This window comes from Neopelma chrysocephalum, unplaced genomic scaffold (assembly GCF_003984885.1).
Source record: "Neopelma chrysocephalum unplaced genomic scaffold, ASM398488v2 Primary Assembly neopelma1_24, whole genome shotgun sequence".
NCBI lineage: Eukaryota > Metazoa > Chordata > Aves > Passeriformes > Pipridae > Neopelma > Neopelma chrysocephalum.
Window position 1 is genome coordinate 17,282,376 of NW_020897693.1, and position 11,476 is coordinate 17,293,851.

At 39.9% G+C, this 11,476-nt stretch overlaps 1 protein-coding gene across 2 annotated transcripts in view; it reads left to right on the top strand.

Annotated features, from left to right (window-relative positions):
- AMBRA1 (autophagy and beclin 1 regulator 1) overlaps nt 1–11,476 on the top strand; it is a 119,208-nt gene that overhangs the window by 66,999 nt on the left and 40,733 nt on the right. For both annotated transcript variants that reach the window (XM_027705594.1, XM_027705604.1), the window contains 2 exons: nt 7,568–7,756; nt 8,212–8,366. In XM_027705594.1, coding sequence (XP_027561395.1) covers nt 7,568–7,756; nt 8,212–8,366 — 344 coding nt within the window. The remainder of the gene's footprint in view (nt 1–7,567; nt 7,757–8,211; nt 8,367–11,476) is intronic.

The window sequence follows — 11,476 nt, forward strand, 5'->3', positions numbered from 1 at the left end:
TAACACCAGGCAGCCACTTGCTCACTTGTTTACTCCCTATCCCCTCTGGGATAGGGAGTACAATCAGAAAAAGATAAAATTCATGGTTTGAAATAAGAACAGTTTAATAATTGAAATAAAGTTAACAATAACAATAGCAAAAATAGTAATGAAAAGGAGGGGGAGGGGGGAGAGAGAGAGGAAGAGGGGGCAGGGGGAAGGGTGTAAGAATAAAACCCCAGAAAACTAAGTGATGAATAGGACAATTACCACCTGCTGACCGATGCCCATCCAATCCCTGAACAGTGATTGGTCGCTCCCTGCCAACTCTCTTAGTTTATACACTGGGCCTGATGCTCTATGGCTGGAAGATCCCTGTGAACCGTTTAAGTCACCTGTCCTGACCATGTTTCCTCCCAGCTGCTTGTGGGCATCAGTGCTCAGGGCAAAGTTTTGCAACATGGCAATACTTTCAGTGGTCCTGCGAGACTCTGGAACAGAATAAAGATGAAGTCAGAGGGGGAAGCAACTTAAATCCTTTGGGAGTTCTCTGCAAGTTCTAAAGCAGTTGAAGAGTGCTTCAGCTGCTCATAGCTTATTTTTTGACCTCATCTGGCTGTTGAGGAGGCAGCTGCTAATTAGAAAAAAAAAAAGGCAAGCATAAGATGTTTGTTTATAATTTATAGAATCCCGTAGAAATTAAGAACCATCTGCTGCTCAATACATCAATATTTCAATCTTTTCCCTCTCCCCTACCAGGATGCTTTTATTCTGAAATAGCTTCCAATTAGCTGGGTATGGTTTCTGTTGTTGTTGTGCCTTTCTTGCAGGCCACACTTCTGCTACAAGTCCGTCCCCAGCCTTTCTGACTCTCCACATTGTGCTACATAGTACTTGGCTTGTCCATCTTGTCTTATTACCATTTGGAAATACTCAGTTTTACTTTACTTCTTTCTTTTTGTGTACTGAGTCCAATTCTGGCATATCTAGACTAGTTAGCCTTATCTCCTTCTGCTAAGGTCTAGTAGGGTTGCATGAAGATGTAGCAGCTGTGCTCATCCTAAACCAGGTATTTGCCAAGCTTGCCTAGCCACAGAACAAAAGCAAGCTGCAAGTTTGCCAGGGGACATAAATTAAAGATACTGCGAAGTTAAACATATATTAGCGGAGAGATGGGTTGGAGGAGTTTTTTCCTGATTCTTCATGATATTGGAAATAAACTATTTGCCAAGTAAAGCGTGTGACCTCAGTATCTCCTTTTTTTTCCCCATTGTTTCCTATAAATCAGAGGTAGTTCTGTGAGGGAATCTGCTTACACAGAGGGGGCCGTTGCATGTCCTAGGACTGACTTGAGCTACAAGTGGTTTGGGAGTTCAGGCAGATGAAATGATGCAGCTGGAGTTTGAGACTGCCTGCCAGCTCCACTCTCCATCAAAAAAATGACTTTGTGGCCAAGCTCTATCTTTGAGCAGCTCTTCTTCCTGTTACAATTAAACAAAGAAAAGATAGCTTGGAAGTAGGATGTTTTCCTCTAAAGCGGACACATCTGAGTAAGTGACAGCAGTGTGATAAATGCAGTCCTGTGATCTCAGTGTCTGGGCCCCAGCACTCTTGGGAGCCCCAGGCTCAGGATGTGGTTCTGCAGCAGCAACCTCACTGATGCTCAGTCCAGCAAGAATGCAAAAGTGGACCTCAGCGGTCTTGGGAAAATGGCTTTGCAGGGACTTGTGGGATTTTAGTCTCTTCCCTGTCTTTCTCTATTAATTGCAAAATGGAAAAAGATGGCTTTAGATTTCTTCTCTCCTTTTGCTAGTTTTGCTTTTAATAGCTCTGAAATAAACATTACCCAGTCTTAAATTATAATTGTCAGTCATATCAGCATTAGGGTGGAGAAATAATTTGACAGCAGAGACAATGCTATCTCTGCATTTATTTAATATTCTTCTAGTAAATGTTGCATATCCTTAGAATTCCTGCAGCTAAGTATTGAAAACAGTGTAGAGTATAGCCTTCCTATTGATAAAATATATGAAAAACTTATGAAGGTTTTGTCTCTTGTTTATATCTTTTGATTATAGTTTTTCTCATGCTACTCACTGCTCATTATTTCAATTTCTAGCCACTGTGGCTGAACTAGTCTTGTTCTTCCATATTTACTCATGCATCAGGAACTTGTCCTGTTCTAACACTGTCTGGGACTTGAGGAGTGTGGTTTGATCAATACTTACTGATCCACAGTGGAATGCAGAATAACTTAATAGAAGGGAAAAAAAGGCATGCTAAACAATTTTTTAAATAGGAACAGCTGTGAAGAAAGTGCTATCCACAATGGTGGTGAGGAGCGGATGGTGCGCCCAGCACGGTTTTCCTTTGGCAAAAAGTGCTGTTGCTGCTGGCATTCCAGGCCTTCCCCAGCTTCAGGTGGAATTAATGCTGTAGGTGTAAGCACTCCAAGTTGGCAAAACAGCTTGACTAATTTGTTCTCTGATGTTTCTTTTGATATGTTCTGTCAGCTCTGTGGCTGGACTAATGACAAAAGAAAACAAGGGATGAAAGGGCAGCCTTGTTGTAAGTGGTTTTCTAAAAATAGCAACTATTTCCCCCTAAAATAATCTCTGTTGGTTTCATTTTCATAGATCAGGCCTCAGGTTCAAAGAAATCAAAAAGCTTCTGGCTTTGTCAAATGCATGGGTATCTTATCTTTCCCATGTCTTGAAAACCTCTTAGATGCTGTTCCTTAAAATGAAACTTGTTGAGATCACCACCTCTCACATTTAGACTTTTTCTGCTGGCACAGTAGGCTCTCTTGATTCTAAGTGTAAGTGCTACCTCAGTCTCTCATCCTTTGTAAATGAGGGAAGAGCAAAGAACCATAATGGCAGTGTGAATCAAATATTGAAAGACTGAAATAAATGGCACTTTCTTGTTAAGCACAACTTGCATCTGTGATATTTATGTTCCAGGCACACATCAAGGGGAAAAGATGGCTCACTTGTGGCAGGAGAACTCACAAACTGTTTTGCTAGGAGGCATTCACCCCATATGCAACAAACTTTAAAGGCAAGACGATCTGTAGTCATGTTGGTCATCACTGTGGACTGCTCACCAAAAACCTCTGTGCTGTGCTGAAGGAGGGGCAGGTGGGGGAAAAAAAAGAGAAAAAATCCTATGAATAAAAAATGAGTGAACCTGTGTTATATGATAAATAGACTCTTGGTGACTGGTGATCGAAATTCAACATTGTTTTACAAAGACATATAGTAAATACTAGATGAGGAAGAGGATTAGAGACTTGGAAAGGAAAAAATTAGCCGTGGATCTGCAAGGATATGTACAGGACATGTCAATGTCCCTGAATCTGTAAATAGTACAGAAGAAATACAAACATTTCTTATCTTACAAAAATGAAGATGTGGGATTCTTCTCTTAGGAATGTCCAAGTTTGCATTAAATTAAAAAAAATAATCTTTAAAAGCTGAGAAGAGACATGGATTCTTATAGACTGTGATTTTTCAATAGTTATAGAAACAAGGAAGAAACATTACCTGTGCGCCTCTTTGAAAAGCGCTAGGTGTTCATTGGTACAGAAGGGTCCCTGGGATAAACAGGTCCTGTTTAGGACCTGTCTCTAGGCCTGTTGGAGCAAGTCCAGAGGAAGGCCACAAAGATGATTAGAGGGCTGGAGCCTCTCTCCTATGAAGACAGGCTGAGAGAATTGGCGTTGTTCAGGCTAGAGAAGAAAAGGCTCTGGGGAGCCTTTCAGTACTTGCAGGGAGCTTTGAAAAAAAAAATGGAGAGAGACTTTTTACATAAGTAGGTAATGACAGGACAAGGGAGAATGGTTTTGAACTAAAAGAAGAGAGATTTAAGTTGGATGTTAAAAGGAAATTCTTTACTCGGAGGGTGATGAGACACTGAAACAGGATGCCCGGAGAAGTTGTGGATGCCCCATCCCTGGAAGCATTAAAGGCCATGTGGGATGGGGCCCTGAGCAGCCTGATCTAGTGGAGGGTGTCCCTGCCCACGGCAGAGGATTTGAAACTAGATGATCTTTAAGGTCCATTCCAACTCAAACCATCCTATGGTTAAATGAGACCCATACCTTTGATCTGAGGAAGCAGGTATACAGTTTTGTTGCTTCTAATATTGAAAAGCAACTGACAGTAGTTAACATTATAGAGAAACAGTGGCTACCTCAGGGAACTGCATCGTGAGTCCAGAGATGCAGGGCAAACTTAGGTAGATGCAGAATAGGAATAAGAGAGAACAGTTCTTAGGCCCACAGAAAGGGACTGGACTGTATTTTCTTTTCTAATAATCAAAGTTTTTTGCAGGGTTGGTGGTGCTCTCCATATGTAGTGCATATTTTGCTTGTCTTCTTGCTTGGCTCTCTTAAGTAGTTAACTCAGGTGTGACTGGGAGAGTCCCAATACTCATCTTTTCAATGTGTTCCCATTCCCCCCCCCCCCCCCCCCCCCCCGCTCTTTTTTTCCCCCATTTCTTTAGATCACAGCTGATTAGAGTACAACTGCAAAGGAACTGAGAAAGGACACCCTTAGCGAAGTAGTCTATCTCTCTACTGTCTTAGGCAAGCACATCCTGTAGTTCCTAATATTCTGTCTTATTATTGGTTAAATTCTTGGCTCCTTTCACTTCTGTTGAAAGACTATTCTAGAATCTTGCTATTCTGCTTGAAACCCAATTTCCAAACTCAATGGCTTCTTTTACTCTTACCTGTCAGCATTATTTGTAAAGAGAAGTGATGTTTTTCTGATAGTTTTTTCTGTTATTTTTTGTAAATACAATATACAATTCCGTTTCCTTACATATTTATTTGTTTGGGGGTTTTATGTATTTGTTTCAGCATAAAATAATGTTTCATTTTCCCCAGTCATCTTCTTCAATGAACATGTTACCATTTAGGGTTTAATCTTTCTTGAACGTGGCTGTCCCAAACTGTGCCCAGTATCCTGTATGTGGTCTTAGCGCATGGTTTTGTGTCAGCACTGATATTTCTGCTGAAAGTATGCTCCCTGCTGCAGTTGAGGATTGCAGTTAATAACTTTCAGTGTTATGCTGGGTGAATGGCTCAGTCTTTACTATGATTACCAAAGTTGATTCTCTCTTATTTTTGACTGAGAAGTTCCCAGGTAAAACAGAAATTTATGAATGTCAACACACTCTAGAATTCTTTCATTTCACTTCTGTTATGTCTCTGTGTACTTTGGTTCTCTGTGTGGCCTGGTAATGCGCTGTTAATGAAATTACCCAACTTTATCAAGAGAATTCATCAACCAGTTCCACTGTGTGCCTAGCCCATTGATAAAGCTAATAAAAAGGACTGGTTTTGAAATGAGTCACTGAAGAACTCAACAGGAATTTTCCCCGTTTGACTGGGATTACAGTAGTGCAACCTGTTGTCATGCATCCTTTACCTAGTTCACAGCATATACTGCAGCTCTTGTCTTGATGCCCATCTTCTTTTCTGGTGACATAATGAGTACTTAAATGAAGCCTAGATTTCAAAAAAGGGCACATTTTAATTCTACTTTTTTTCTAAAATTAAGCAGTATAGTCTTTATTATCTTGTCTTTCTGTTCAGCTAGGTTCAGACGAAGCACTCCAGAATTTTGTCGTCTTTTGAACTGTCTGTTCTTTAAGGGCCATGTGTATTTTAGATACTGGTATTGCAGCATTGATAATGACTACCATTATTTACCTTTTTGTGTTCAACACTTTTCTGTTTATACTAGGCTGAAAATTACTGGTTTTAACAGCTTTGAGACTGAAAAATTGGTTGAATAAATTTAGAGTACAGGTGTAGGTGGTTTGGTACTGAATGTAATTACATAGTCCACTTTTTATCCTCATCTTCTTTTTCATCAGAGTTTCTTAAATGGAGCAGTAGAATTTGATACTCAACCACAGAGGAAAGCAGTTCCCAGGAAAAATGTCTTTGAGACCAGAAGAATTAAAGATGATGTTCAGCAAGTGCTTTAAATCAGCAATGCTGGAAGAAGAGACAGTCCTGTCTGCTTCCCTCTCATGACTACCTTTTCTGCTGCTGCAAACATCTGTGTGGCCATGTGGTGTACCGGGTTGGGAAACTGTTCTGGCTTAAAAGTGACCCAGGCAACAGTGAGGAGTTTTTCAGTCATAGTAGTTCCCTGATGTAGCTTTCTTCCACACATGTGTTGGAAACAAAGGGTAGGGTTTGTTCAAGTATTGAGTTACAGCCTTAATTTGATTTAGAAGTTGGACTTTCAGAAATATGCACAAAGCATTCTTGGCACTGTTATTTTGTTAAACTAATAAGGAATCTAGACCAAGAATTGCCTTCATAAACTCATTTACAGTTTTAGCTGAACATATCAAAGCCACTTCTGGGCTAGGCATAGTCTGGTGGTTTAGAAGATCATTTCTGGACTGTAGAAATTGACAGTGTTTTGCATGATGCTATACCTTCAAACATGGGAGATGGGGTGTTCAGTCTTATAGCATGCAAACTTTTTATATTGCAAATGTGGGGTTTATTTTTTTTTTTATATTTCTATCCCCGAGTTTGAAAATACTACCATCTGAAATTTCCCCATCCCCAAAATAGCGTACGCAGTTTCAACTTCAAACCTCCTGGAACAATCGGAGCTGTTTTAGTGAAAAACTGGAGTGCATTTAGATTAGGCTGAGGGAGTGAACATAACTCCAGCCATGTCTTACCAAGGCACCACTGAACTGTTGGTGAAGATGGTGCTAAAAGGCCTTGGAACTTCATTTTACTAGGAATGGCACACAGGCACAGTAAGATTCAGTGGCCCAAAGAGCTTGTAGTCTGCATATGCAAGGTACAAAGGGTATGTACAAATTTGTATGAGGTCACCTAGCAGCACAACATCGGGCATTAAAGTAAAACTTTTTGTAAGTTTTGTGGATTGCTGGTTTTGTGGATTGCTGCTCCTTACTGCCTGCTGAACAGTTACTTCACTGATTTGTATGAGTGTCTCAAATACTGGAGTAATTAAATGGAGGACTGGCTGGAGAAGTCTCTGCCCTTTCTCACTTATTTTTTCCAAGATTGGTGTAAAAATCAGCTGTCACAAATCAATGTCTGTATCTGCAGGGAGGAGTTTTTCACTCATCTCCTGTTTGTTGGAGATGAGAAGAGCGGGAACTAGGCGCTCCACAAGAGAAAAGGAAATGAATTAAGGTGTACTGTTTCTAATGAGACCACTGCTGGAGTTTGTCAGTGTCATGATTCAAGACTTGTTTAAACTGTGCTGTTCTTTGCAAAGGATAGCATTATACTCAACAAAGGGAAGGGTTTGATAAAGTACAATTGCTACTATTTCTTGGCTGAAGGCTCCAGGAGGTAAATAGATTTAATTTCCTGGGCTTATTGCAGTATCTTATCTCCGTTTTGGAGCAAATTTTACATTAATCAGAGTATTAATGTTTCATAAACTTTTGGAGGAAGCTAAATGTCTGGAGTGCCTTTAGCATGTCCTGTCCATTCTCCAGCATTAGGTTTAGATCTTACTTTATTCTCTGTTCAACCTTAGTGCTTTAATCACTATTCCTTTCTTTTTTGTAGCCTCTGTGAATGTGCTTGTCCAAAACTGCAAAATTTACAACGATGCTAGCTGTGATATCTCTGCCGATGGGCAGCTGCTGGCAGCCTTCATTCCCAGCAGTCAAAGAGGCTTCCCTGATGAAGGAATACTGGCTGTATATTCTCTGGCACCCCACAACTTGGGCGAGATGCTTTACACAAAGAGATTTGGTAAGCGTGCAGCAAGAAGTCAGGGTGGGTGGAGGGTATAAGAAGTTACCTCAGAACTTCAGCCTTCAGTAAGAAATGCAATAGCCATCAGTAGTTATAGTAGCATGAAATATTTCATTGGCCTTCTAGCCAGCCTCAGACATGGTACTGCTGGGGAGAGACTTGTGGTATGGTCTCAACAAGTAAAGTGCTGCTATGGGGAAGCTGCTAAGGGATAGGGTTTTTTTATCCCTTAAAGGACTTCATTGTTCTAGTGGCAGAACACTGGCAGCAAGGAAATGTCTTGCAAGATTGGTAACTTGCGCAGGTCTCCTTATTCTTCTCTACCCCTTATAAGAATTAGATTAGTATGGCATATGTTATGGGAATGCTGGAAGAGAATTAAAAAGCTGTGAGGATGAAGCATGGGGAGGGATATCAACCTGTGAGAGAAATAACCCCTCTTCTCTTCACAGGCCCTAATGCGATTTCTGTGAGCCTGTCTCCAATGGGCAGATATGTTATGGTGGGACTGGCTTCCCGACGTATCCTGTTGCACCCCTCCACAGAACACATGGTTGCTCAAGTCTTCAGGCTGCAACAGCCCCACGGTGGAGAAACCTCTATGAGGGTGAGTATATGTGTATCCTGTTCTATATGTTTTCATCAGTGGTTTTGTGTCCCTTTGGCTTCAGCCTAGTAGTTGCTGGGTTATGATAACAGAGGTAGCCTGCTCCAGACCCACTGAATAATAAACATGTTAAGGGATTTATTACAGAGGTGTGCAAACGTGGCAGGAGAACGTAAATACAACAGAATTGTGAAACTTCTCTTGTTTCAAATATGATAACAAACAAGTACATTCCATGCTGTGGAATACATTCCTAGGTCTAGGTATCATTCAGAGTACCTAGTAGGTCTTTTGTATTTTTTTGGGTAATATGCATCTTGCTTGTGGTACTACAGTTGGCTTTGCTAAGGCAGCTTATCAGCTGAGGCTTCAGGATCATTTTCTGTCACTCCTAAAAGCAGTTAACCTCTAGGAGAGCAGCCACTAGCAGTTTAAGGAAGGGTAGGAGCCAAGCTTCATATCACACTTGCAAGCTGAGGGTGAGGCTCACCAGACTTTTCCCAAGCTTGTGGTTTTATGTGTATGTAGGCATATTTTGGCAATGGAATTATCTTTCTGTACTTCTGCTTTGTGGGACAGTTGAACCATGAACCACTCTGACTAGTTTAGTACTTGAGGGAAAACCTCCATCTTTTTTCTAGCTGTCAGATAGAGTTAAGAGAACATGTGTGTGTTGCTTTGTTCATCAGTGAATCACAACAGCTCTTCAGTTACAGTTTAAAGTAGTAAAAGTTGATAATGCACAGAGAGTTGAGAAATCAGAAGTAATTTCTGAAGCTGAAATTTGGGTTGGATTCAAGTTCTAGGCCATGTGTTCAGGTGACTTGTTGCAGGAGATTAAAAATAGATCTTCAAACCTTTTCACTTTGGGGGATAACTTGATCATAGTGGAATTCATTCCACGAATAAGCTTTTTTTCTCTCTCTTTTTTTTTTCTTTCAATTTTTTTAAAAGCTTCCCTGATTATTATTATTACTTTTGGCAGAGCTTTTCCAGTGTAAAAGGGTTGCAGTGAGCCATTTGTCTAGTGACCTTACACTAGGTAGAGACTTCTGTCTGGAAGAAATCCCTTGATTCACCTTCAAATGCTGTAGTTGCTCTCCAGAGAGCTCATGATTCAGAGAGGGTCACCTCAGCTGCATCATTATGAGAGCCGCTTTATCAGCTGATATAAAACTCTTGTTTATTTTCATCATCTGCTCCATGTTATAAGGCAAGGAAAGATCAATGATTAAGGTATTCTTTGGTGCACCAGTCAGCACTTTTTCAAACCTGTTTCTGAGCTACCATTCTGGTACGAGCCTCTTTAAGAGGCAGAAATTAACAGATATTTATGAAAAAAACCCACTTTTTTTTTTAGAAGGTACAGTTGGTGAAAGCTGTGTGGATATACAATCAGTAAGTATATAGATTCAGCATCCTGTTAGATCCTTTTAAAAATATAGTTTTCCCTAATACTTTCAGTTATTTTAAGATCCTAGTGGAATGCATTTCTTTTTTCTACCAGAAACTGGAGTATCCCTTCTCACAGTCTTTTTACCATATCATAGTAAGCTAAGATGGAGAAGTCTTTTAGCAAAAATCTCTCATCTGTCCTTTACATTTGCTCTAAACTCCAGTTGCTATGGCTTCTAGCCCTTCCTTCTGAAGACATTTCTGTATAGCCAGATAAATCAGTAAGCTTCTGTTTAAATGTTTCATTTATATTTCTTCATCTCTTGTCTTCAAATGCTTGTATCCTTGCTCTTAGTCACCATTTAGTGAAGTAATGCTTTGTATTCCCTTAATTTTCTCTTGTAATTTGATCTTCCAGCTTTCATTTTTTTTCTCTTTTGAATTCTCTCCAAAAAAACCCTTCTTTCCCCCTCCCCCTTCTGGAATGTGTTTAAATGTACGTAATGTGATAAGCATAGTTTTACCAGAACCCCAGAGAGGGTGGTTTTTTTCTGTTTCTTTTGGACAACCACCTTTACTTATGTAGTCAAAAACCAACAGGGTTTTTTCAGGATTGGGAGTTTTTTTGGCTGTTTTGGTGCATTGAAAATTTTGTATAATTTTTTCCCACTCTTGCTTTTCAGACTTGCTCCACATCACTGCACTCCTGTCTTTCTCATCTGCTGTAGTTCTGAATTTTTTTTTCTCCAGATGGATTGCATGTATTCTAAAGGTTGCTTTTTTCATCTTTCTTGTACATGTATTTATAGCTTCTAAAAAAACTTTCTCCCACGTTTTTAAATCTATTCAGTCTAGCAGGATTTGCTAACTAATTTGCTGTTTTCCCTTTTCCCACATCGTGTTTAAAGATGTTAAAAATGTCTCATTTCTGACTGCTTTGGACTTGGAGCTTTATGCATATGTGACAGGGTCACAGCTAGATCAATTTGAATTAATTTGGTTAAAGAGCCTTTCTGTCGAATGGTGTTGAGTATTGTTTCAATGTTTTGGTGTGCTGGTGGTTGTCTTTGTGCTTGGTCCTGTTAATCTTGTAAATATTACTCCTTCATCTAGTTGTAAAAATTAGTGCATCAACTACAGGTATTTCTTCTGTCTTGAGTTTTGCAATAATACTGGTTCATAAGTTCGTAATAGTTTTCAAGACATGCAAAATGAAACCAGATTTTTAAGTAGGAAACTTTATCATATTCTTAGCACACTGTCTTTACAGTGGCTGACATATTCATATTCAGTTGAGTAAAAACCTATTTGTAGCTTTGCAGTAGAAAAAGGTTTAGGGAACCTGGTGAAACTGTATTCTTCAATCTCTAATTTAAAGTGCACATTAGAGAGAATCAGAAAGCATTTTTGTTGCCTCTGTGCCAAGAGCTTGCAATACAAAGGACTTGTTACTTAACTTCTTAATTAAAAATAAGTCAAAGCTGTGTTTGAAGCAGTATTTTGTGGATATTTTAATTATACATTACTCCAAAACTCCCAAAAGAAATGCTGCATCACATTTTGTGAAAATTCTTTTAAGTTATTGAACAGTTGTTCCCTTTCTTCCTGCCTGCCTTTCTTCCTGCCTGCCTTTCTTCCTGCCTGCCTTTCTTCCTGCCTGCCTTTCTTCCTGCCTGCCTGCCTTCCTGCCTGCCTGCCTTCCTGCCTGCCTGCCT